The 27916-nt window shown below is 41.4% G+C and overlaps 1 protein-coding gene across 1 annotated transcript; it reads left to right on the top strand.

Moving 5' to 3' along the window:
* Positions 1–600: 600 nt before the first annotated feature.
* TMEM165 (transmembrane protein 165) lies at positions 601–27253 on the top strand. The gene is made up of 6 exons (XM_081227263.1): positions 601–1035; positions 12215–12440; positions 20672–20847; positions 21407–21589; positions 25347–25452; positions 26185–27253. Exons 1-6 carry the CDS (start codon positions 826–828, stop codon positions 26259–26261), a joined length of 978 nt encoding a protein of 325 aa, XP_081083389.1. The 5' UTR covers positions 601–825; the 3' UTR covers positions 26262–27253.
* The last annotated feature ends 663 nt before the right edge of the window (positions 27254–27916 follow it).

Below are 27916 nucleotides of genomic sequence, written 5' to 3'. Positions count from 1 at the left end.
AGGGTAATGTTAGATGTTTTTGGTCTGGGGGCGATTATAGGCAAACAACATCTAAAACAAGGCTTGAAATTTTTCTTGTTATTTCCTAAGTCTCATCTCGGAGGTTTGTTTTAAATAATCGCATCCTGACGCTCTAAGCACATTGTCCTCAGTAGGTCGCCGGGCCGGAGGCGGCACCGAGAATCGGTGAAGGAGTGCGGAACCCGGCTAAGCTGTGGCAGCTCCCTCAATTGCCACGTAGCCAGGGCGTTCGAACTAATTTGACATCTAGGAAAGGCTAAGAGACAGGCTGGACTGGATATTAGGGCAAAAGACTCAGGAGGGAACAAGAAGTAAAGAGCCGTGCGGTTCTGGGACGGTGGGCAGACAGATGGGAAACGGGTCGTGGGTGGAGCGCGAGAAGGATGCGAGGCGAGGAAGGTCACGCAGCTCCCTGTACCTCGGGAGCGCCGGGTCCAATGGGAAGAGGGCGCGAGTCGCACCTCAACCTGCCCGAGGACGTCACGACGCCGAGGCGGACGCCGGGCCAATGGGAGGCCGCCACAGGCAGGGGCGGAGCCCGGAGGAATTGGGCCGGGCTGCGCTGAGACAGTTGGCGGAGTCTTGTGGCCACCGTGGGCGAGGAGAGGGCGAGTCTCCGGCTACGGGCGCCGGCCTGACCTAAGCCTCACGTCCGCCCTGGCCACTTCCCGCATGCTGCAGGCTCCTCCCTGAAAGGCGGCGGCGAGGCGTGGGGGACGCGCCCGGGGACGGCTCGGGGTCGAGGCTTCCAGTCGCCCGCACTTCCTCTTGAGGCGCCCGTGCGCGGCTGTCTCGGCGGGCGGGATGGCGGCGGCGGCGGCCCGGGGTAGCGGCCGCGCATCTGCGCCCCGGCTGCTTCTGCTCCTGCTGTTTCCGCTGCTGTGGGCCCCGGCCGGGGTCCGGGCCGTACCCGACGAAGACCTCAGCCACCGGAACAAGGAAGCTCCGGCGCCTGCCCAGCAGCTGCAGCAGCAGCCCGCGGCCGTGCAGGGCCCCGAGCCGGCCCGGGCCGAGGTGAGCAGGACGAGCCGGGTACCAGGCTCGCCGCCGCCGGAGCGCCGCCCTTGACGCAGGCTGCCAGCGCGGGGAGGGGCGCCCGGCCCCGGCTCCCTGGGGTGGAAGACCGAGGAGTGCTCTTTTCCCGGGTCGGGCCTGGCCTCGCCCGGCTCCTTATGCGGGGAGGGGAGAGGAGGGGAGAGCAGAGCTGGGAGTCCACTGTAAACCTAATTTAGCTCGGGAGGATAAAGATGCTGCTGAGGAATGGGCGTCTTGTTGATCAGATGTATTCTAGAGAGATGGAAATACTCATCCCAAGTAGAAAGTTTCAACGGAGGGCAGCTGGGAGGCTTTTCGTATTCTCTGAGAATAATAATATGGGCCATTTCATTGTTGAAACAGACTATCCCAAATTGTTTACCAAATTCAGCTTTGCACGATTGTGATTTTTGCCAAATGTATATGGATAACGAAGCGTGACTCTCACTTTTTAAAAAACGTGCTCTGGCTTGCAGGAAGTAGCCCTTAGGAATGCAGAGGAACAGTCAGTCTTTGACAGTAAGGAGTGCTGCAGCGTTGTGGGATGCCAAGACTAAAGTCATAAGTGTACCAGAATCCTGCATTTTGGCCTTCACTAAGTAGATATTAATTAACATCTTAATTTATGTTAATAGAACCAGTCACTAGTGTTCAAAATCTCTGCAGCGGTTTTAAATTTAGTCCCAGTATGGGTCCTGGACTTTCTCCTCGTTTCCAATTTGAATTCCTGAATCCTGGCCCTCTGTAGTGTCTTCTAGTAGGGGACTGTTTGGCACTCAGCCCTCCCGTTTCCACCCCAGGCTACCTTCAGCATGTTCCCACGTAACTAATCTTCCTAAACATTGAATTCCATTTTCCTTCTCAGAAATCTTCAGTGAGTTTCCCGGCATAATGATTTCAGTCCACCCTCTTCAGCAAGATGTTCAGGTTTTTTGGTGATCCGGCTCCAGTCAACCTCTCTAGGCTTTTTAGTCCTCACTCCCTTGCTCAATCATATGCTGTACTCAAATCCAAGACATGCCATGTGCTCTGTTGCTAGTCTCTCCAACAAAAGGCCTCTAAATAAAAGGGCTTTTTGAAGCCTACTGATTAGAACCTTTCCCACCCTTCAAGAACCAGCAGATATCTCCTCTCCGTGAAGACTTCCCTAAAATTTCCGGGCAAAAAGTTATTTCTCTCTCCTGCCTGTCACTCGTGGGCTCAGCTGACCCGGCTCACCATTTCCACTTCTGAAATTGAACTGAAATGGTGATTCATGAAATTCATTCTTAGTGTTCATCATTTAGCTTTCTGTCACTTAACTCACTATCAGAAGTTTATTTTAAAGCGGTAAATATTTTGCGTTGTGTAACTTTCCAGGCCTTGCATTAAAGTTTTAGTCATATAGTGGTTTTTGAGATACAAATAATGGTAGGTATGCTTATTGATACCTTTTTAGACAGCTAGGAGAAATAAATATAGCCGTGTAAAAAAAAAAAGGCAGCAGTATCCAGTGACCATATTTAAGTGTCTTAAGGATGCTTGTCCTTAAAACTGGGGACGTGGAGGGAAGGGACAGGCACAAGATAGTATGATTTTTGTCTTTACTATTTTGATATATTCTTGGTGGTTCTTCTTAGATAGGAATTTACTCTGTTTGTTCTGTATTGTAGTAGAATCTAATTATCTTGTTTTAATTATATTTTCACGTAACTTTTTGTTATGGCTCAAGTGTCTTTTTCCCTCTACGGTATTACAGTATATCGGAAGAGATTTTTCTTTCACATATTTTCTAAGCTATGTAATGTAAGTATCATTTGCTTTTTTTGTCCACTTGGCAGAAGTAAAATATGGCCAGAGTTCAGTTTAATAGCCACGTAAGCAAGGATTCAGCATCGCTGCATATCCGAAAGTTTCAACCGTTTTGCTTTGCAACTGCATGGAGCAGATCTTTTAAAAGGGTAGGATGTTTAAATACATGCTTTCATGCCACTGTGTGAGTGTGGACTTCTGAAAATGGAGAGGAAAAAATGTATTGGTAAGCTTTCAAATATAAGATGTATTATAAAAATGTAGTTGTATCTTTTTTTTTTGCGGTACGCGGGCCTCTCACTGTTGTGGCCTCTCCCGTTGCGGAGCACAGGCTCTGGACGCGCAGGCTCAGCGGCCATGGCTCACGGGCCCAGCCGCTCCGCGGCATGTGGGATCTTCCCGGACCAGGGCACGAACCTGTGTCCCCTGCATCGGCAGGCGGACTCTCAACCACTGCACCACCAAGGAAGCCCTGTAGTTGTATCTTATAGGGTGCTTTAAAGCAAGCTTACTGAGATCCTTTCGTTTATGCAGTTTACTTCTAGTGACATACTCAGCTTTTTTCTTATTCCTTCCTTGGGCAGAGTATGTAGTACAAGAAGCATTAAGTCCCTTTAGTTGGGGGAAATCAGCTAGATTTAACAGAGGTAATTTATAATTTGCTGCATATTCTGGAAGGGCCAGTGAAGGACTGCTCTGGTTGTGAAGCACTGTTGATAAAGCCGCAGAAGTCTATCACTCAACCCAGTACACATTCTCCTTACTGTATTTCTGCTTTACTGTTTCTTGGCATTTCTTTTGTCTATTATCTTTTAACACCAAGGCCTTCCACACAATATTTTAAGCTTTCTTCCATTTTCATTAAATTGCAGTCCTGCTCCACACAGTCCAAACTCCCAATTCTAGCCTCCTTACAGCTAAGACTGATTCCAAGGGTATGAAGACCCTTGTCTTACTCATGATTGCTGTGTCAGAATGAAACGATCATGATGTTACTGCATTTATTTGTTGGTGTTCTGCTATCAAAGCAATTCATTAAAAAAAAAAATCAGTGAAATACACTTAATACATTTCAAATGTCAAAATTTATAGACATTATGAAACAGTAACATTCATAAAAACAAAACTGTTTAAAGATTCATTAAAATAAAAATGTATTTAGAAAAATGTAATTGTTAAATATATTATTCTAATATGAATTAACAGTAACATTCGTAAAAAATATTATTTTAAAAACAACAAGCTAGGGCTTCCCTGATGGTGCAGTGGTTAAGAATCCGCCTGCCAATGCACAGGACACGGGTTCGAGCCCTGGTCTGGGAAGATCCCACATGCCACGGAGCAACTAAGCCCGTGCGCCACAACTACTGAGCCTGCGCTCTAGAGCCCGTGAGCCACAACTGCTGAAGCCACGCGCCTAGAGCCCGTGAGCCACGTCTACTGAGCCCGTGTGCCACAACTACTGAAGCCTTTGCGCCTAGAGCCCATGCTCCACAGAGAAGCCCGCACACTGCAAGGAAGAGTAGCCCCTGCTCACCGCAACTGGAGGAAGCCCGCGCACAGCAATGAAGACCCAACCCAGCCAAAAATAAATAAATAAAATAAATTTATGGAAAAAAATGTTAAATATCCACAAATAAAAAGGTGATAATGAAAATTTATAATAAAATGTAATTTTCTTTCTTTTTTTTTTTTTTCTGTACGTGGGCCTCTCACTGTTGTGGCCTCTCCCGTTGCGGAGCACAGGCTCCGGACACGCAGGCTCAGTGGCCATGGCTCACGGGTCCACCTGCTCCGTGGCATGTGGGATCTTCCCGGACCGGGGCACGGACCCCTGTCCCCTGCATCGGCAGACTCTCAACCACTGCACCACCAGGGAAGCCCTATTTCTTTATTTTAATGCAATCTTTTAAAACCAAGCTTATCCATGATGTCATTGTTTAAGTTACACGTGTATTTTTGTGCACATTTTTCCAATTTCTGAAAGGTTTTTCTGACTTCATACAATAAAGTAATGGCAAGGAGACAGTTCTAAGACAATTCTAAGCTTTTTCCTTCTTTATCTTCAAATAATCTAACCTCTTGCGTGGTAACTTTTGTTGAGGGACTTTGTTTTCGCAGGGACATCAGTCATTTTCTTGGTAGCAGGCTCTAGATTTTGTTCCAAAGAAAGCATCTTCATCTTCTCTAGTTCATCACGTGTAGATGATTCTGATGCAGGTATCTGTATCAATATCATTACAGTCACGTATGTGTTCATTTGAGCCCTGGAACTAGAATAGGAATTATTTTTTCATTGTTAATTGTTATTTTCATCTCTTGAAGAAAATGAAAGAATAAAAGGATACTCTCTAAATGAGGGAGCTTTTTAACAATTTTTCAATTTGGAACTAATTTTAACTTAAAGAGTTTTATTCAGTCAGTTTTTTGGTTTTGTTTTCTAATCATAAGTTGTTGATTCTGCTATCAGGATGTAAATAATTTGGGTTTCAGATCCAAATTAAATGATCTGAGTTTCAGACCCAAATTAAAATACTGAAAGGGTGGTATTTGTACTAAGGAAAACACTGTGTTTCATTATTTTAACACTGTGTAACTGACTAGTGGAATGCCAAAATTGGAATTATAGTCACTGCTGCATGTGACTGTCCTTTACTAATCTAAATATTTGCTTCTATGCCAGTACTTTCTGCCTTTCTTCTGAATTGGACAAAACTATCGCCCTTTCCATATTTCTTTCTGTCCATGTGCCCATTCTCCTCTGACCTCCAGTACTTTCCCTTCACTATCTTTATTCTCTCCTTTTCTTTGGTTCCTTTCTGTCTGCTTACACATGCCCACAGGTTTCTCCTGTTTGGAGGAAAAAAAAAAAAAAAAAAGGCCAATGATTTAACTCTACTTGGCTGCATTAGTTTCTGTTCTTCAGTTTTGTAAATGAAATTTTTAACTAGGGAATTAGCTGCTTTTTCACATTGCTTTAGTCTTCCGTTATCTGGCATCAGCCCATGCCTTTACATTGAATTTTCATTTTTGAAGGATACCTGTAACCTCCTTAATTGCTAAATCCAGGGCTCTTTTGCAGTTCCCGTTTGACACTATTATCTATCCACTTTTTTAAGGCTCCTGCTCTATCTTGGTTTGTATGAACTTGAGGAAATGGTTTAACTCTATTGTTTCTCAGCTTCTCCTTTTGTGTTAAGTTGGGATAACAGCTTTAAGGTTTTGAGTATCAAAACAATGTATATGGAAATCCCTGGCCTTTAGTTAGCAGCTCAGTGAAACGGTGATTGCCCCTAACTTGAACCATCTGTGGTCTTCTCCTGCCTTTGCCTCTAAATATCTAAGACAATTTTGTTTTCTCTTTTTCCCCCCCTCCACACCTTCCCTAAATATAGACATTGTCTAAGGTTCATTTTTTCAATGTAATCTCTGCCTTTGCCCTTAGAAATCTAGTCTTGCAAAGCTCTAGCTGATAAATTCAGGTTGCCAGCAACCAAATACATAACTTGAGGCTGTGCTGGCCTAAACTCAGGTTTTCATTTCTGATGACTTCTTGGAAAGCTTTATTTGAAATGCTTTTTATCCTCAAATTGAACATGTGTGAAACTAAACCCCTTATTTTTAGTCCTCTTTCCTGTATACCTTATGGGAATATGAATAGCGTCTTTGATTCTTTGCCTTTTAAAAATTCTATTAATTTTTCTTTTTCATCATGTGCGGAATATTTTCCTTTATTTTGACTTCAACATTGGTCTTGTGCAGCAGACCTCCTACTCCTAATTAATTGGTCCAGTGGCCTATATTCTCTATATTCTCTACTTTCTGTCCCGATCTGTTAGTCACAGTGCCTTAATTACGTTTGTGTCTTCTACTCAGAAACTTTAAAGGGCTTCTCGCTTGCCTCTAAACTGGTCCATAAACATACAGGCTTTTCGATCCGAGCCCAGTTTATCTTTCTTATCTTACCCCGACCATTCATCTGGTGGCTTACTCCCTGTTATCAGAATAAAGCCTGTATTTTCTCAAATTGTCAGTCCAGGGCAGAAGGTGAATGCATGCACCTGATGCATTTTGAAGTTAGCCACTCCACGAGTGACTAGTATGAATTCTGCTGCAACTTCTGGGAGCCTAATGTAATGAACCTCAGAATCGGTTCCTCTGCATTGGTCAGAGGTTGCCCCACAGGGGTTAACTCCTGCATACTTCTGGGTAGTGTAGTGAGTAAGTATGTGCACCGTGCTTACTTTCTGGTTGGATCTGCCTAAAGCTAGTTACAGCCTGCAAGGAATTGGTCCTCCATAGCTGGAGTAAGAGATGGGGTCAAGCGATTTTTGAAGTGGTGCATAATAGGTGTCTTTAATCATGTGCATGGTGAAAAATCCAAAAGGTACAGAAAAATGTAGAATGAGAAGTGTGTCACCTCCCCTTGTATTCTAGCTCAGGGGTCAGCAAACTGTAGTTTACCACTGACTGCCTGTTTTTGTAAATAAAGTTTTGTTGGAATAGAGCCAGGCCATTCGTTTAAGTATTACCTATGGCTGATCTCAGGGTGTAGCCTCAGAGTTGGGTAATTACCAAAGAAACTTTACGGTCCATGAGGTTAAATATTTGGCCCTTTAAGTAAAAGTTTGCCAACACCTGTTCTAGTCATCCTGGTTCCTTCCCTGGCCACTGTGTCCTGAGATTTCTGGTTCATTAGCAACTGTGTAAATACTTTATATACCTACCTAACTCACCGCCCCATAACATACATACAATAACTATGTACATAAGACATACTTTTTTCAACTTAAAAATGTCTTAGTGCTTTTTTTTCTTATTAGTATATATAAAACGTTCTTATTTTTAGCCCCGTAATATTCCAGTATATGGAGCTACCATTTTTAACCAGTTCCTTATGGATGGACATTTAGTTATTTTTGTCTCTTAATTATTACAAATGATAACATTACATTTATACGCATTTCTAGGACAAAACGGTTAGCCCCCTGAGTGTTCCTACCTCAAACTTTGTTCCAGTCATGTACTTGCCATGACTCATTGCCCACAGTATGCCTGCAGTTTGAGGGAAGTGGGATCCTTAAGGGGCTGGAGTTGTTGAGGTACGGCTTGCTCAAGAGGCTCTACATAAGTTGGGTCTTGAGGAATGTGGATGAATAGGGGCATAATGATAGAAAGGTAGGAAGGGAAGCAGGACTGCGTGACTGAAGGCTTGTGTTACCCCAAAACTTGAAGTGTTCTTGAGCCACACTGCCCAGTACTACAGCCATGAGCCATGTGGCAGTTTTTAAGCACTTGAAAAGATGTGGCAGGTCCAAACTGAGGTGTGCATGAGATGTGTGCAATGAGTAGATACACACCGGTGTTTGAAGATTTGGTAAGAACAAAACAAGAGGGTTAAATACTGATATCTCATTAGTCATTTGAAAAATATTCCTAGAGTAGTATTTTGGATATATTGGGTTAAATTAAATAATATTAAAAATAATTTTATCTGTTTTTACTTTTTAATATCTGACTACTAGAAATTTTATTTTATTTTATCGTTTTGGACTGCACTGCGCAGCTTGCGGGATCCCAGTTCCCCAAACAGGATCGAACCCGTGCCCCTTGGAGTGGAAGCATGGAGTCCTAACTCCACTGGACCGCTAGGGAATCCCCTAGAAATTTTATTTTATTTTTAAATTTTTAAAAAATTAATTAATTTATTTATTTGGGGCTGTGTTGGGTCTTTGTTGCTGCGCGCGGGCTTTCTCTAGTTGCGGTGAGCGGGGGCTACTCTTCGTTGTGAGGCTTCTCATTGTAGTGGCTTCTCTTGTTCCAGAGCACGGGCTCTAGGCGCGTGGGCTTCAGTAGTTGTGGCTCGTGGTCTCAGTAGTTGTGGCTCACGGGCTCTAGAGCGCAGGCTCAGTAGTTGTGGCGCCAGGGTTTGGCTGTTCTGCGGCATGTGGGATCTTCCTGGACCAGGGATTGAACCCATGTCCCCTGCATTGGCAGGCGGATTCTTAACCACTGCGCCACCAGGGAAGCCCCCCTTAAGGATTTTAAAATTACATTATGTGGCTTGCATTATTTTCTGTTGGACAGTGCTGCTCTGGCTCATCCTTCATTAGGGAGGTTCACTAAGGTTCACTTTGGGAATTGGTATGTGATTAGATGGGACGGACATGTTGGATAGTTACCAGAATTAAGTATTTGCATTTTATGTTCTAGGCATAAGAAAGTCATGATGAAATTAGTTTTAGGAAGATTAAACTGGTCACGTTGTGGTGTGCTATAATAACTGACTGAGTGCTTACTGTATATTAGGCACCATCCTAGGGGCTTTATGTGTAGTAATTCATTTAATCCTCACAACCACCTTGTAAGGTATAGGTACCCCTCATCTTAGAGATGTAACTTGAATCACAGGGAGGTAAACTTACTGGCGCAGGGTCGTACAGTAACCAGTAATACCTTGGCTATGAACCCTGGAAGTCTGATTCCAAAGCCCACCTATTAAACCAGTACATTCTGTCACTCTGAAGGTGAATTAGAAAAAGGAGATGATCCTTGTACACAGTAATCACTTGGGCAATTGATCGACAACAAATGAATGAATGGTAATTGATCATTTTCTGCCCCTATTTATTAACACTTCAAGTTTTTTAAATCTTCTATCTTCATAATACCCTAGTACTTTTGTTTTAAATTCTTATCACACCATGTTTGGTGGCTGTTTAACACTGATTTTGGCTATCCAGGACCAGCTCAATGTATAACAAAAACTGTAAGTTAATTTTTCTTGTGCTTTGTATATAGAAAGGTTTTAAGAATATGTAGTTTTGGGCTTCTCTGGTGGCGCAGTGGTTGAGAGTCCGCCTGCTGATGCAGGGGACACGGGTTCGTGCCCTGGTCCGGGAAGATCCCACATGCCGCGGAGCGGCTGGGCCCGTGAGCCATGGCCGCTGAGCCTGCGCATCCGGAGCCTGTGCTTCGCAACGGGAGAGGCCACAACAGTGAGAGGCCCGCGTACCACACACACAAAAAAAAAAAGAATATGTAGTTTTGTTTTGCTTTGTGCTTGCAAGGCAAGTTTTATTCTCATCATTTCACAGAGGAACAGAGAGGCTAAGTAATGTGGCCACGGTTTTATGGCTGCGAATTATAAAACGATGAGAATTTGTGGTTTTGATCATTATTGTTTGTTTTTAAAAGTAAACATTTTCTGTTTGAGCTTGCAGCTAATTGGTTGTAAATAAATGTTTTAGGAATATTTATTCCTAAGAAATTTTCTTGGATTTCAGGTCCTAAATATTTTGCAATGAATTTTTTTCATTCAGAAGGTATTTCCAAGAGGAAAATGTTGCATTAGTGAAAGCTGAATGAAAATGCTTATATTTTTTATGATGCTTAATGCTCATAGGGTATTGGAAGAGATAAGAAGATCAGCATAGTTGGAATTAAAATGATAATGGAGAGAAAGCTAGAATCCCTTAAAATGGTACTTGCTTAATCAAGAGCTAGCTTCTGAGGCTGCCCTTTTGATTTAGCCCTCACACCACGTATTTTCTAAATTGTTAAATTTCCCCAATTTTTAGCTCAGAGGTCTAGTCTGAGTAATGCTTAAAGTTTTCTGATCTTTACCGTGGAATTTGGGAGTCAAGTTTATGTCATGTGTTAAGGAATGACATGCACACTAAAAATTTAGCATTTTATTCTTATCTCTGACTGGAGCCTTTGTGAATAAAAGTACTTCTTTTTATACTCTGTCAAAACTCACATACATTCTTGGGTTTCTTTTTCTTTTTTATCCCTCAGGTTTCTAGAGACTCGTAGGCTTTAAAAATTAATTAAAGATAAGGCAATTAGGATTGGAAGAGACCTTTAGAAGTGATTCCTTTAGTCCAGGGTCTCTCCCCCTAGGAACTATTGATATTTTGGATTAGATAATGTTTTGTTGTGAGGAGCTGTCCTACGCATTATGTCCTGTGCGTAGCAGCAGTTCTCGCCTCTACCCACTAGATACCATTAGTTTCCCTTCAGCTGTGACAAAAAAAATGTTTCCGGACTTTGCCAAAAGTCCCCTGGGAGACAAAATCGCCCTGGTTGAGAACCTCTGATGAGCACACTTCCTGTAGGTGGTAGTTCTCTTCCTTGGAACTCTCACGTTGAGGAGGGAATTTGCTACCCTCTCTAGAAGTCCATTTCAGCTTCTGGGGGCTCCTGTGGAGTAGAAATCTTTTCTGTGTGTTAAGCTACAACCTGCCATGCCACCTATAACTTTTTAGTTCTATCTCTTGGGACCATATAGACTTTCATCAGACTTTCTCAATTATTGGAACGTAGGCACCCAGTGCTTCCTGGTCCCTTATGTGATTGTTTTAGAGACTGAGTTGGCAAACTTTTTTTTGTCATGGGCCTGATTATAAATATTTTAGGTTTGGGCCACGTGTTTGCAGGCTACTTAAGGTCTCTGTTGCATAATTTTCTTTTCCTACTTCCCTCCATCCCTTTCCCTCCCTCCCTCCCTCTTTCTCTTTTTCTTTTTTTTTTTGCAGACCCTTAAAAAACATAAAAATCATTCTCAGCTGGATTTACTCTTAGCTGTTGCTTGCCTGTCCCTGGCTTTAGAGTCTCTTTTGTCTGCAGTAATCTTCAGAGGGCAGTGCCTTCTTAAAATGTGGTGCCTCAGAGCCAGTACAGAACTTTGGGTAAGGGCTCTGCAGCACAGAAGATGGGCTTGTCACTGACTCTTTAAAGTGCTTAAAGTACTTGCTGCCTTTTTGGAGCTTTGTCACATTTTCAACTCAAAATGACCTTAACACCAACTGAGACTCTGGCTTATCTTTTTTATTAGGCCACATTTCAGCCTAGGATATTTTTAGTGTAGGACCAACCATATATCCAGCTATATTAGATCTCATCTTAGCTAGAGCCAACTCTTCTTCTAGCCTGTTGAGAGCTTTCCAGATCCTACTTTGTTCTCGTAAGTGTTCATGAAATTTCTCTCAGCTTCCTGTTAAATGTTTGATAAGCATACCTTGGGTCTTACACCCAAGTTATGAATAAAAACTTGAATGAGACATAGCTAAGAACTAAATCTCAGCTCACACTTAGAAAACAAGGTAATTTTGATGTGTGGATATAGCTGTTCTCTACTCTTTTTTTTTTAATTGTTTTGTAGACTTGTACTTGGATTTCCATTGTAGCAGGCATCAATCAGAGGTTTCTCTCATTGCTAATGGCTTTCAAAGTGATTAGACAGTAAATAAGTCTAATGACCATGACAGAAAAACAATCTTAGTTCACCTACAAAATAAAATAATTTAAAATAATGACTTTTTTCAAAAAAGTAGCTGATAAATATGTATTTTTTTAATTTCAGAAAGGATTTACACCAGCTGCTCCAGTTCATACCAATAAAGAAGATCCAGCTACCCAAACTAATTTGGGATTTATCCATGCATTTGTGGCTGCCATATCAGTTATCATTGTATCTGAACTGGGTGATAAGACATTTTTTATAGCAGCCATCATGGCAATGCGCTATAATCGTTTGACAGTGTTGGCTGGTGCTATGCTTGCCTTGGGCCTAATGACGTGCTTATCAGGTGAGTGCTTTTTCCTCCTAATGAGTTTATTGAATTAAAGAGAAAGCATGGTGGTATTAAGTCACTGAATCATTCAACTAGTTATATTGGAATTTGGTTCATGTTTCAGAACTTAGTAAGCAGAAAATGTTTACAGTACATAAATTCCTAAAAACGATATTGCACTTTTGAAATTAAATTTTTAGCTATTCAGAGCCAGGATACATGCTCCTCATTTATTCACTAGCTTTTTGATCCTTGCTTTTGCTATGGCTATCCTTGCTTTTTTTTCTTTTTCCTTTTTAAGTCCAGAGAAATTTATATCTGATACTTTAGAAACAGGACGCAAGCAACCACAGAGAATTGCATATTTTCTGTTGAAGGGCATTTGGTAATCAGTAGTGAGGGGTAATGTTCAGGGTATTGTGTTCTGTTAAGCTATTCTTAACCTCTTACCCCAACAGTAGGGAATGAAACATTCTTAGATTCCCGGTTTGTATTACTATTTGAGTTACTATTATATAGGCTTCAATTTTTCAAAGAATTAAGACCAGGAGAAAGTAAACTTAACACTACATAATTAAACATAGTTTAGTCTCTGATTCAGAAGCTACCTTGAGCCATGTAGTTGGATGGAAAATAGCGAGTTTTCCCCTTAGAGCCAGACTTGGATTGGAGTCTCATTCTGCTGTGTATTAACTTAATGGTAAGTTACTTAACCTCTTTGAGTTTCAGTTCCCCATCTGTAAACTGGAGATAGTATCTAGCTGCCTCACAGGGTTGCGGTTTGTATTAAAATGAGATCTTATATTTCAGGTGCTCAGTCATTCACTCCTCTCTTTCAGCATGCCTTAGATTTCTCCTGAAACACAGTTCTTAAAGTATAGGACAGGTTCTATTTCTGGATGCTTGGATGCTTGTTAAAGTTTGTCTTTTTAAACCTACCATGAGTATTTTATTGAATAAAAAAATTGACTACTTTTCACATTTGGATATTAGCATTATTCATATTTCACATACACAAAAATTTTCTCTTCAAAAGCAAATTTTGATTCTAGGAAATAGTGGAGCAGGTTGTAAATGGTGAAGTCACTTGTTTGGAATGAGTTTGAATAATATCAGAGAATTTTAGTTTTGAAACTTCCAGCTTTGAGGATAAAGTAGAAGGCTGTCCTCTCTCCGCCCATTCCCTCCTCAGAACCTGGCTCCATGCGCTCCCCCAACTCTTTCTATGGATTTAGCTCCCTTCCCTCAGCGGTGAGTGGGGTTGGTCTCTTTCGTCCTGACCCTTGGCCCACCTCCCTCTGGCTGCTGGTACTGACAGCTCCTCTCACCTGGACTATTTGAAGGAATGGGCTGTATCACTGGTCTTCAAACCTCTTCCTTGTATATCTCTAAAATAATTTTGAAAAACTATACCCCCTCTCACTTTTCATCGTAAGTTCAAGGAGTTTCAAAGATCTAATTTTTGGTATATTGTGTAGAATTGTTATAGTTGGTATTCTTTTTTTTATGTTTGTCTTATAAGTGTTTTAACATTTGTTACACAATATTTAAATTTATATTACATTTGCAAACTGATTAAAAAAGAAATTTCAGACATCATACATTTTAAACACAGCCTTTCGAGATAGGTTAAACACTGCTTCCCCGGTCAAATCCGTTGACCCCGTTTGTTTTCCCATCAGCCTGGTCACACTGTACCCATTCCCCCTAGATGGTTGAGTTCAGTTCCGGAGGGAATTTCAGCAGTCTGTAAGCGTGGCAGCCATTTCCTTTGCAAAATTTCCATTTGCCAGTGTTATTTCTTTCTTGTTAGCATTCCAGATTCGCTCCTAAACTGGCTTGCTTTTGGGTCCTGAGGCCTTTCTCTATGTTCTATTTAGGAGCGTGGAGCTGCTGGGGGGTGGGGGGCAGGAAAGGCACGAGACCTGACGTCTTGAGCCTGGGGCTGAATCTAGTCTCTACTGCTTGCTCATCATGCAGACAGGAGCAGGTCACACGGCTGCCATTTGCTGAGTACCATCTGTGTGCATGATGCTTCAGGCCCGCTTCAGGACAACCCTTTGTCCTGCTACAGATGGACAAACAGAAAGCAGAGACGTATTATGCACTCATGTCTCACAGGCAGTGGAGCTGGGATTCAAAGGCTGTGTCTGTCTCTGAATCCAGGGGTTTCCGATGGTTTTCTTCAGGGTAAGAGGTTCTGCAGGGGGAGGTGGATGAGGGCTGGAGGCTGCACAGTCAGGGTGGCTATGAGCCCCCCAATCCTTCCTCTGAGAACAATTTACTGTCATCTGTTTGCTAATTAAAATTTTATTGGGAAAAGGTTTGAAGCTTAAAAGTCATTGGGAATTAATTATATTTTTACTCCATTATGACTTTCTAAGTTATTTAAGCTTCTGGAGAATCTTTGTCTGCTGTAAACTCAGGATACTGATAGTAACAGTCCTTACAGAATTGTAAGAAAGATTAAATGAAGTAAAACAAGCAAACCATCTTGTATAGGATGGTTAGTTCTGTAACAGTTAGTTCTCTTCCCCCTTATCGTAAAGAGGCTTTGCATCTAGGTATGGCTCACCTGTGCCCAGGGCACAACTGAACCATTTATTTGGATATTTTCACATTATTTACAAAAATGGCTAATTAGTTCAACAAGTACTTGTTTAGAACCACCTGTGTGCCTAGAAAAGTGTTGGGTCTGTGGCCAGGCATGCGTGGTGGAAGCGGGGGTGGGCAGCCAGTAGTGCGGAGGCTGTGAGAGCCATCTCCTCCTGCCCCGTCCCACCCTGAAGAGAGCTTGATGTCTGAACAGCCTCCATCGGGCATTCTTGTCTTTGGCTGTTTTCAAAATTTCTCACTAAAATTCAAAGCCGTCAAGAGGGGCAACTTCTCGGGCTTCCCTGGTGGCGCAGTGGTTGAGAGTCCGCCTGCCGATGCAGGGGACGTGGGTTCGTGCCCCGGTCCGGGAGGATCCCACGTGCCGCAGAGCGGCTGGGCCCGTGAACCTATGGCTGCTGAGCCTGCGCGTCTGGAGCCTGTGCCCCACAACGGGAGAGGCCACAACAGTGAGAGGCCCGCGTACCACAAAAAACAAAACAAAACAAAGAGAGGCAACTTCTCAGTTTTTGTGAGTTTGTTCCTTAGGAGGAGTGACTATGGAGAAACCCAGGGCAGATTTGGAAGAAGGCCTGAGAGGAAGGAGAGGGATCAGCGGGGAGGTAGGAGCAGCTGTGAGGTCAACATTGATTTCCTTCCCGACTCAGCCAGGGTGGGCCTGCACCAGCTGTCCCAGGGCTCGGGCCTACTTGGCCTGTTCTTGCAAAATACACCTAATGGAATCTAAATACCATTAGCAATTTGATACTTAACATCACTGCCACCATCATTCCTTTAAAAAAACGTTAGTAGGGCTTCCCTGGTGGCATAGTGGTTGGGAGTCCGCCTGTCGATGCAGGCGACGCGGGTTCGTGCCCCGGTCTGGGAAGATCCCACATGCCGGGGAGCGGCTGGGCCCGTGAGCCATGGCCGCTGAGCCTGCGCGTCTGGAGCCTGTGCTCCGCAACGGGAGAGGCCACAGCGGTGAGAGGCCTGCCTACCGCAAAAAAAAAAAAAAAAACGTGAGTAAATTCTGCTTTAACATTTGGAAATTTACATTGTTCTTTTTCCTCCTTAATTCTTACTTTCATTTACTTTCCTCATAGAATTTTACTCTAATGATGATAAGTTTTTTGCTTGAAAATCTTTTATGGATCACACTGTCATTTTTCTGCAGCAAAAATATGCATTTAAATTGAACTTTACAAGATGGTGAAATTTCCTGTTAAGTCCCTAAATGTTAACAGTTATCGATCGAGTTATAGTTACTAGCACACAGTTGATCAAAGCAAAATATATCACAAATTTAAGTAAACATTTTTTAAAAGTTGGAAATGCATCTCTTAATGAGATGATAGAACTGTTCTTTTAAAATTAGTTTATATGTCCATGGATGATAATTATTGCTAGAATGAAGCTAGGTTTACAATCAATTCTGGTCTTTTTTTTTTTTTTTTTGCGGTACACGGGCCATCAAGTATACCAAAAAGTGTTTTTCTGAAATTCATCAAATGACTGTTCTTATACATGTTTAGTCTTTTACTTAGAAGTATTGGATTGGCCAGAAAGTTCATTCGGATTTTTCCATAACATCTTGGGGAAAAGCCCAAACAAACTTTCTGGCCAACCCAATACCTTGTTTAATTGGATATATTTAGAAATGGTTGAGAAAATTGAAATATTTTTAATTTCACTGTACTTTCACCAATAAAGGATTTCATCTTAAAAATTGTATCAGATCACATGTTTAAAATATATTTTTCTGGAGCCTTGGAGCCACAGATTTAGCTCATTCAATTTATGGAAAATGTCTACCACATTGCCTAATTGCCATGGCAGTTGTTCCATAGTAAACCATCTAAGTCACGCTTATTTTCTGTCAGAAGACATTTACTTGGTTGTTGAATTTAATAAACATGATATACGTTCCCATGGCAACCAGCTGTTTAGAATTCTAATTCTAAAATGGTTGGCTGGCCAGATTGGGCCTGGAACCCAGCTCGGTGTGAGCTGCCTGGGGAAATAAGCCACTGGGATTTAGTATCTTTTCTGATGCTCTCTTTGCTGTATCAAGACTCTGCCTTAGGGAAAAGCATCCCCCTGGTTGGAGGATGAAGGAAGCACAATTTCTAAGTAAAAAGTATTCCTGCTGAGGTCCAAATACCCTATTTCTCATCCATGACCATTATTTCCAGTGCCTAAAATGCCATTATTTCTAATGCTGTGGCCTTATAGGAAACTTGTATAAGACAGGGAAGACCCAAAGCCCCGTCTCTGGTTTATGATGCCTTGACTGGGCATACCAGTATTTCAGACCCTCTCTTTGGTGCCCTAGGATATCTTTCCATACTGTGGGAAACGCACCATAGGTGCTGGGTGAAAGTCATCTTTGTAGAGTGAGCAGAGGGCAGCTGTGAAGAAGGGACGTGAGAAAGGAGAACCCGCACAACTCCTCAGCTACAAGCATGTTTTCAGGCAGATGAGTTTTAGGGAAAAGTACCCATGGAAGTTGAACTTCTGCAAATAGATTCTTTCACAAACTGTTCATCCGTGTCCCCTGGAAAGTCTGTGTTTTAAAGGCTTCAGTGATCAGCCTTCGTTATTACAGAGTTCAGTTTTCATTTTAATGAGCCCCTCAGGCCACATTCATGGGCATTCTCATCCTTTTATTCTCTTGGCTTCTAAGACGCCCCCTGCTTTGAGTTATAGTCTTATCCCTCTGAGAAAAAAAAAACAACTGTATCATAAATATTGATATTCCCCAGTTTTATCCTTGGGCCATTTTTTCCCCCTCACACTAATGTTCTTGTGCCAAGTGTTTTCAGTTTAATTACTTGTAAATCAGTGGTTTCTGACTTGATGCAAATCACTTGCTTAAAGAGAAATAACCTCTCCTTGTTCACAGAACCAAAGTACTTGAGTGTCTGAGGAAAGGCTTCCAAAGAAAGGAAATTGAGGGACAGCAACCAGGGGAAGAAGAACAAGGTTGTAGTGCCAGATCGTTTTTTTCTCTCTATGGAAATGTCAAGGCAGAAAACATGGGATTGTGTCAGTAAATAGTTCTTTTAGATTATCTGAAGGTAAAAGGAAAGCCAAATTTAGGAGATTTTAAAAGGTTTGCTATGTCGCTTTTTAAAATTTTTAAAACCTTTTATGGAAAATATTTTAAATTTACAAAGTTGCAAAAATAAAATAGTATAAGAACACCTATATACCTTTTATCCAGATTCACCTGTTGTTAACATTTTACCACATTTGCTTTAGCATTTGTGACCTATCCCTTGATATCTGAATAAAATTATATGTATACACACATAATTTATATATCTCTAGGTGTATAATATATGTACATATACGCACAGTTTATATATCTATAGAGGAATAAAGTACATAAACACATATATCTTTATAGACATAGATTGATACATTACTCTGTCATCCATATTTTAATTTTGTCAGTTGATCTAAAATATTCTCTCTAGGGCTTCCCTGGTGGCGCAGTGGTTGAGAGTCCGCCTGCCGATGCAGGGGAAGTGAGTTCGTGCCCCGGTCCTGGAGGATCCCACTTGCCGCAGAGCGGCTGGGCCCGTGAGCCATGGCCACTGAGCCTGTGCGTCCGGTGCCTGTGCTCCGCGACGGGAGAGGCCACAGCAGTGAGAGGCCCGCGTACCGCAAAAAAAAAAAAAATTATCTCTAGCAGTTTTTTCCTTCTTGTAGAGAATCTAGTCTAGGTCAGGTGGTACATTAAGTTCTTTTCAGTCTTTTAATCTGAAATATTTCTATAGTTTTTCTTATGTGTTCTATAATATTTTTCTAAGATACATCCCCCTCCCCTTTAACGGGCTGTTCCTCATTTTGTGTTTGTGTGATGTTTCCTCATGACTAGATTGAGGTTATGCATTCTTGACTAGAACACTGTATAGGTGATGCATGTCCCTCTTAAAAGAGTAGCACATGATGTCCATTTGTCCCTCACTGACGATGTTAATTTTGATCACCCTGTCAGGATTTCTCTTTGTATACTGTTTTTTTTTCTTCCCTTGCAATTAATATGTAGTCTTTAGGCAGACACTTTAAGACAATACAAATACCCTGTTCCCCATAGTTTAGCATCAGTTGATGACTCTTACATGATCTGAACTTCACCTTGATGCTTGCAAAATGGTGGCTAATTCCAGTACCCCATCCACGTTTACCAGTGGGCCCTGGCATGCTACTCTAAGATAAAGAGCTCACCCCACCTCCCATTGGTTTGTCTGTTTATTATCAATATAAATTCATAAACTCCTTCTTTTCAGCGGTTTATAATTAATTACTTAACTATATTGTTCCTTAAATTGTCCCAGATGTGGCAGCTGGGAGCCCCTCCAGCCTGACTCCCGTGTCCTTGTGACATGCTATTATGTGTTTTGGTTCTTCCTTACATTCTAGTATAACAGGATAGTTCGGGCTCATCTTGTACCTGCTCTGCCCAGTCCTGGAATTAGCCATTTCTCTGAGGAGCCTTTTAGTGGGCAATGTATTAGAAATCAAGATCTGGGTGCAAAGTTGGCTCATTGTCATTGAGATGTCTTGGCTTCTTGGCCTTTTCAGTGGACAGAACTAGAAAATATATGTCTGTATTATGTGTGTGTGTGCGGGTACATATACACATGTACCTATGTAACTTGGATATAGATATGCACATAAGCATAGGTTTACATTTCTAAACATGATATTAAAGTCTTTTTCATTTTGTAATATAATGAAGCAAGGAATGCTTTACCTATGCAGTTATATTTTTGATGTTCAGGCAGTTTTGTAAGTGTTGTGCCCATTTTATAAAAAGAGCTGGTGAAGTAAAGAGTAATTGCATTTGTTATATATGCAGATACCCTCTGGCCCTTCCATAGTTTTTAATTACTGACTTCATATTACCAATGTGAATGTGTTTCACAGTTAGGATTTAGGTTCTTGATATATTGATAGTTCCAAGTATAGTTTTTTTGTATAATTTATACAATTGTCCCTCTGTACTTGATGATAGGAAAGCATAGTACTGAATAAGTTTGTCTGTTATGTTACATATATGTGAGTTTGTATGGCTATATATGTATATGTATAGATATGGAATTATTCGTTTTCTTTCATAAGATATACTTATTTTTAAATAGTTGCAAAGAAGCAGAGTTTGAATAATGCCACATGAGTATCCTGTCGTGATTCTTCACTACAGAAGTTTGTAATTTAAAGATTTGTGATGAAGAAATATCACATAGGGCAGTGGCATAGCTTCCAGGTTATTAGATCATGGGATCAGTAGAGGGCATCACAGTTAACCTCCTAACTAAAGTTCTGTGCCCTGCACGACCCGTGGCGAGCCAGCCCCTGGCGGGTGTCTGAAGAGGAGATGATCATCTCGTGAGAGAGACGTGTGGAAGCCCTGCCACCTCAACCTGCACCACTGATCTCTTGCTAAGCTGTGATGAGTCATTGGCTAAGGGTTCGATATTGGTGGAGGAAAAGACGTAGAGTTTAAGGTTATTATGTAATAGCTGAGCTTCTAATGTGAACATTTCCCCTTTAAAACAGTGGTAAATGATGACTTCTGAACTGTTTCTTTGGTTGGTGTATAATATGCTAATTAACTAATACACTGTTGCACTTTCTTGCAGTTTTGTTTGGCTATGCCACCACAGTCATCCCCAGGGTGTATACATACTATGTTTCAACTGCATTATTTGCCATTTTTGGCATTAGAATGCTTCGGGAAGGCTTAAAGATGAGTCCAGATGAAGGTCAAGAGGAACTAGAAGAAGTTCAAGCAGAATTAAAGAAAAAAGATGAAGAAGTAAGTCAAAGCACCGTTAAACATCTGGACCAAAAAGGCACTCAACTATTAAGAGTAAACACTATCCAGAGGTTTTCCAGTAGTCATCCATATCTGTGATGTGTGTGGGCTACACAGAAATAGCTTATTTTGTTTAGTTTCCGTTCTTACATCTGGCTGTGATAGGACTGGGTTAGTGTGAATGTGGTAGAGAAAGGACTCGGGGATGAATACTGAACACCTGTAATCAAGTTCCTTAATTAGATTGACTATAAGCTCCTGAAAAACAGGAACTGTAGTTTATAATTTTACCTGTTTCTTTCCACAGCATCTAGGATAATGAGTGATCAGTTAATATTGTTTATTTCATTGGGAAGAAATGGAAGAATTGAGAATATAGCATTTGTTGCTATGTGAGACCAGTGGTTCAAAAGAAAAGTTTGGGGTTACATAACTTTAGTTTCTCAGAGCATATTCCTATGGAATTTAAACACTGTTTAAAAGAAAGATTAAGTAATTTTGTGCTCTATTGACTTGGTTCCTAGAATTAATGTCTTTTTTTTTTTTTCTTGAAATTTAGTTTCAACGAACCAAACTCTTAAATGGACCAGGAGATGTTGAAACGGGTACAAGCACAACAATACCTCAGAAAAAGTGGCTGCATTTTATTTCACCCATCTTTGTTCAAGCTCTTACATTAACATTCTTAGCAGAATGGGGCGATCGCTCTCAACTAACTACAATTGTTTTGGCAGCTAGAGAGGTGAGTGGTACTTGGAGACTGCTTCTGTATTAAAACTAAGCATAACTAATGTTACTTTGCTCCAGAGGTCACGGGACAGAGTCAGGGTGGGTCAAGGGATGACTTCATATACTAGACTGTTTTAGATCTAATAACGCTACTGCTCTTTAAAACTGACCTTCTCCCAGTTTCTACAGTCGGTCAGATTACTCTCTTTTGACTCCTCTTCCCTTCAATTTTGCCAAAATGATGGTGTGGCAGTTGTTCTGGCTTAGTTTTTTCTTTTCTCAGAAACTTCCTTTGTATACTTTATGTTGAGAACATAAATTGGTATATTATTATTGAAGGCCAATTTGGCAATAAATACCTAATGCCTTAAGAGTAGATATCTTTGGCTTCTTCTGTTCCTTGTGCTAAAAAACTAATTTGAGTGTTGCAGAGGTTACTTAGAAAACTTGTTAAGTCTTAGCCCGAGGTTACTCAGTCCTAGGATGTTAAGCCAGAAGAGACTTCAGATTATCTTGTTCTAGCCTTTGCTCTACAGATAAGATCCTGAGGCCCAGAGAGGCTGGGTGACTTGTCCGAGGACATAAGCTAGTTGGTAGCAGGGACAAGGACTAGAGCCGAGGCTGTCTGCCTTCTAGGCTTTTCTGCTGTATCTTGTTCATAGTTGTCAGATGCCACTCTGTAAAAGATAACTGTTTGTTGAGAAAATGTTTAACCCTCATTTCTTTTGAGGGGAGTAACGTTTTACATGAGGTGTCTGTTATTGTTCACACTGATTGAGGTCTACTGAAGAGATGGTTGTGGGATGGAAGGCTGCTGCTGCTTTTCAGCTCTTCTTGATCTTAAGTAATGCTATTTCTTATATTTTTATATCTATGAAATTACATTGTTTTTAATCAGATGGTAAGATTTTTAGATAGCAAGCTTGATTTGAATTTATTTTTAACTCCTAGGAGATATCTACCATAAAAGAACAAGTTCCTCAACATAGGCTGCAGTTCAGAATATAAAACAAGAGTTGAAAGCCAGGGCTAAGATAGTTGAGGATGGGCTGTTTTGTCCGAGAAGCCTCAAAAATGCGGAAAAAAGGAACTCGATTTTTCATTTGAGTCCCGTATTTAAAAATAAGCTTTCTTTTAAAATGTCATTTTAATGGCTTTGACCTATATTTTTCTTGGTCTCCAGCCTTTTTTATTGGCATTCAAATTGTCAGAATTGGGACTTGAAAGCAAGTGATCATTCTGTGGCGGTTGGTTCTGCCATGTGAGCTGTCGTGACGGCAGAATCATTGCATTTTTCTTAATACTGTCGTCTAAGCAGCACGAGCGACCTGGGACAGGCTCGAGACGCCCTGAGCCCCTGGGGTCTGCTCCCTGCCAGCAGTGCGGCACCTGCGGCCTGGGGTTGAGTCTCTGGCCGTGCGAGCACCTCACTGCAGCGTCTCCTTCCAGGGTGGCTCTGAGCTGAAACAAAGTGATGCACATGGGGTCCCCACCGTGGGGAGCACTCAGTGTCAACCACCTTCCACGCTGCAGCACCACAGGCACATGGAATGGGCTCTTCACGAGCACCGATGCAGTTGTCTATCTTTGTTACCTTAATCTTCCTAATTTTTTTGGTAACTTTTTTGTATAACCCATGCAGTAGTCTAGTCCAGTCCATTTTAGTCTGAACTTCATTTCTGCTCCTAGTAGAATTCAGTGTTCTCACTTTGGATGTCACAGAATCCTAGTATCCTTTGAGATGTTAATGGGTACTAAAAAAAAAAAAAAAAAAGAGGAAAAAGTTTCCAGGGTCAAATAAATTTGGCAAATAATATATCGTGGGTTTTTTTTTTTGTTTTGAAGATGGAGTATACAAAACACCAAAGACTCTGAAAAATCCTGTATTAAAGGAACCATTTAATTTTATTTAAATCCAGTGATTTTTCAAGTGTCACTTTCAAATAGAATGAAACCATCTTCTGGGATATTAGTTTTAGAGGTTATAACAGAATTTAGGAAACGTGGTCCCACTCTTCCATTCCTCACAGACAGTGTTTCCAGCTCTCTCCATTTCCCCAGTCCACACACACACTGCCCACCCCAGCAAACAGGCCTCCTGCCACTTCACAGAGGAAAGCAGAGGTCATTGTTTCTTCACTGCCACCCATCACAGTGGGTCCTTTCCCGCCTGTATTCTGGATTCCAGCCCCCGGTGCTCCCACTTACAGCTTAAATCTTGGCCTTTCTTCCAGCCCAATTTTGTGAGCATATGCACAAGTTTTTCTCATCTAAAAAAGTTTTACCCTTTCCTCAATTCTGCTTCTCTTCCAAATATAAGCCTCTTCCTCCCCCACTTCCCTCAGTTTCAGAGGGTTTGGCTGTGATGGGAACAGGAGTTGGCTCTACTTCCTTGCTTACTAACCCCACTGGGCTCTAGTTTCTGACTCACCAGTTGATTTGGAGCTTTAAGTTCACTGCAGCCACCAGTGGGGCTTGCCGTGGTCATCTTGGGAGGCTCATTGCTTGGCCACCTGTTCAGTCTCCCTTGGGCTCCTCTTCCCGTCAGCTCTTCACTGTTGCTTTCCTCATGATCGTATCATCAGCACTTTCCTACATTCTCTCCTGGGGTTATTATATTCAGTCCCATCACTTCTCCATTGAACTCAACTGATTCTTGAACTTCTCTACTTTTAACTCCTGTTGGCAGCCACAAACCCTTTCTCCCTTGCTTCCTCTACCTTTTAAATCACATTGGTATTGCCATAATTCATCTAGAGAATTATGGGTGAGGAACTCGAGTGTCAGGCCTGATTTTTTTCACTCCTGTCATTCACTTATCACTAAGGTATATCAGTAGTGCCTCAGTTTCTCTCGAATCCATCTGCCTTTCTCTGCCTAGTCTTCCCACGCCAACCCAGGCCAGCATTGTCTCTTCCCAGGGCTATTGGCAGTAGCCTCTCAATTGATCACTTTGCCTCCAGTCTTCTTCCCCTCCAGTTCACTCTCTCGGCTCGACTTTTAAAGCATAACCTGTCTGTCACTCCCCAGATAAAAACCAGTGTCTTAAAAAGTCTAAACTCTAAGCTTATACGGGTCCTTCATGACCCAGCCCCCTCCTACCTTGATGGGACTCCTCCTCTTGTGACTCACTGGTTCTCTCTAGAAACACTCAAGTGCTCCGCAGCTGCCTCTTGCTGCTGGCCTGCTGCCAGGTCAGGTGCTCCCGCCTGTTCTTCAGGGCTGTCTTTTCTGGAAAACTTTCACTGGTCTTCCCAATCTGAGTGCCTCCAGTTTGCTTTGGTGGCAGGTGTTTACTGAATGAATACTGTGTCCTGACACTGAGCTAAAGCACTGGGACGCAGTGGAGACTGAGAGGCAGGGTCTCTGTTCTTAGGAAGCACAGTCAGACTACACTCTTACGTAGTTTCTAGACAGTATCAAATACCGCCTGAGGGAAGAGGTGTCTAAGGGTAGGTCTCCTTAGCACTTGTCACTTAAGAGCTAAATAGTGCCTGTGAAGTAAGTTCAACAACTGCTGAAAGGTTGAATTAGGTTACTTTGATCTTACACATTGATTTGAGTTTATTCTCCTTTTATCTCTAGTCCTAGGTATAAATGGAATATATTCCTCCAAGCAGCCATAACACTTTTCATAAATTATACAGCTGAATTCATAGAATTGTTTTATGTTTTTGTTGTTGTTACTGACCTCTATTTTCATTGCTTGATAGTTATCTTTCTCAGGTAGCAGTTTCAACCTTGGTTTTAAATTAGTGGTATGTTTCCAGGATCCCTGTGGCGTAGCAGTGGGTGGAACAGTGGGACACTGCCTCTGCACTGGACTGGCCGTAATTGGAGGAAGAATGATAGCACAAAAAATCTCTGTCAGAACTGGTAAGTCTTTTTTTTTCTTTTTTAAATTAGAAAGAAAATTCCATTTATTTTAACTTTTAGAATCACTGAGGTTAGAAAAGAGAGTGTGTTTCTTCTGAAGTAGACTTGGTCTTTGCTACGATAATCTCTTAGAGGTCCAACGTACTGGCTCTGCTGTGGCAAACATGGACTGTTTTTCACTTGGAGGTGTGAGTAAAATACAGAACCATCTCAAAGCATTACTGGATTCATAGTAGCTTTTTGTCAACATATTTAAGTCAGTGAATCAACCCTGTGGAAATACGAGAACTATTTAGCTTTGAAAATGTGTCTTCGGGATTGGGAATCATAGATGGAGACCATATTTACTGATTCAGCTGAAAATTTCCTACGTAGCTGATAGATCTTAAAGATGGAATAAAAATAGTCTCTTTGCTAGTCAGAAGTTGTTGAGAATTCTCTTTTATATAATTGGGTTTTAAGATGAGTTATAGTTCTATTGTTGCTTGTCAGCACTGTTTCAATTTAATCATTCTGTTAGTAAAAGAGTGCTGGAAAATAAACTGATTCTTAACTGTTCACAGTCGGGCATGTTAAGTATTTTGCTGTAGAAATGAGATTGAAGTGTTTCTAATTTGTTCAAGTATTCCTAATTTGTTTTTAATGTTAGTTTACTAGATTAGAAGAATAACAGGCAACATCAGGGCTTATTTAGAGGAATTTTGCCTTAAACTTTTTTCTGTTCTCTTACAGTGACAATCATAGGAGGCATCGTATTTTTGGCGTTTGCATTTTCTGCACTATTTATAAGTCCTGATTCTGGTTTTTAACATGATACTGTTCGTTTATATTTAGTCTAAAATAGGTGACCTATGTACATAGTGTATATTATAACTAAAGGTGATGGAAAATACTGTATTTTGTAGCAATGATTTGTGAGTTTGACCCACTTAATGAAGGATTATGTCCGAGAGAAATAATCAGGTTCTATTTGCAAAATGGATTTTTTTTAAAAAAAACAACTGATATCTAAGTGTGGATTTTTTCTTTTCTCCAGCATAATTATGTTAGTATGGTCTCCTTTTCTTGGCTGGGGCGAGGTGAGGGTAGTATATAGAGAGCCATTGTTCGGCAGGGGGCTGCCACTTGATTCTCTTTCAGCACTGACCCCTTCGTAAGGAATATGAGTTTTGTCCTGAATAACTGAGGTTTTATGACGTTTGTTTACCTTAAAGTTTTTCCTGGGGGAAAGAATGAATTAATTTCTATCATCTATCTATCTATCTATCTTTTAAAACATTTTCCTGAGCCAGTAAGCAGTGGTTTATCGGAATAATCAGAAGTCTTTTCAAAATTAGGTTTTTGGGGCTTCCCTGGTGGCGCAGTGGTTGAGAGTCCGCCTGCTGATGCAGGGGACACGGGTTTGTGCCCCGGTCCGGGAGGATCCCACATGCCACGGAGCGGCTGGGCCCGTGAGCCATGGCCGCTGAGCCTGCACGTCCGGAGCCTGTGCTCCGCAACGGGAGAGGCCACAACAGTGAGAGGCCCGCGTACCGCAAAAAAAAAGAAAAAAGAAAAAAATTCGTTTTTTTTTTAATTTGTGTTTTTTTAAGAGCAAGGGAAATGTATTACTGTTAATAACATGACAAGAATTGTCTGCCAGGTCCATTCTTCCTCTTTTTTTCAATTGGGTAGGAAACCCAATATAATAACAGTCAATATTTGACCATGTGGAAATACCAAATTAAAAGAGAATACTGTGAGTGTATTCATATTTTTTCTATATTGAATAAACAATGTAACAAAGATACAACATAAACAAGTGATATGACCAGTGCTTGTTTTTCCTTGTGTGTTATGCAAGTTCATAACTTTGTAATTTATCAAATCATTAACATTTATAGACCAGTTTCTAAAGTTGATATATAAAAAACAGTAGCCAAGCATTGTTCTAAAGCACTGTCTTAACCTTCACACAGTTCAGTGAGGGAGTAGCTACTAATAAAAAGTTAAAAAAAAAAAAAAAAGGGTTAACTCATCCAGGGTTACATGGTAGAGCAGGGAGTCAAGCCAGACAGTTTACTTCTAGAGACCATAATCACTGATTATGGTGAAGGGCACCTCATGTTATCATAGCAACTTCAGTAATCACTGTCATTTAAGTAAGTCTCTTCTAACTTGAGTACTAATTGTTCCGTCCAAGCAGCATAACTGTTTTCTCCCAGCCTCATATGCTCTATTACCATATGCAATAACACTGCCATCAGAAGCCTCTAGAGACCTGAGGGGACAGTTCTATAGAAACTCCCACATGTTTCTTGTGTGAAGTAATAGCAGACCCAGAGCAAGTCAGGTTTACTGAGCTACTACAAAGTTCACAATGTACAGTCATTTGTAACTTGAACAGATTGTGAAATAATCTCGTTAATCACCCAGCATTCTCAATACAGCAGTCATTCTGCAGTAGGAACCATTACTGTGAGGA

The sequence above is a fragment of the Mesoplodon bidens genome, assembly GCF_964165515.1.
Source record: "Mesoplodon bidens genome assembly, chromosome: 1".
Taxonomy (NCBI): Eukaryota; Metazoa; Chordata; class Mammalia; order Artiodactyla; family Ziphiidae; genus Mesoplodon; species Mesoplodon bidens.
The sequence above is the reverse complement of the archived record's forward strand: the minus strand, read 5'-3'. Positions and strand labels throughout refer to the sequence as shown.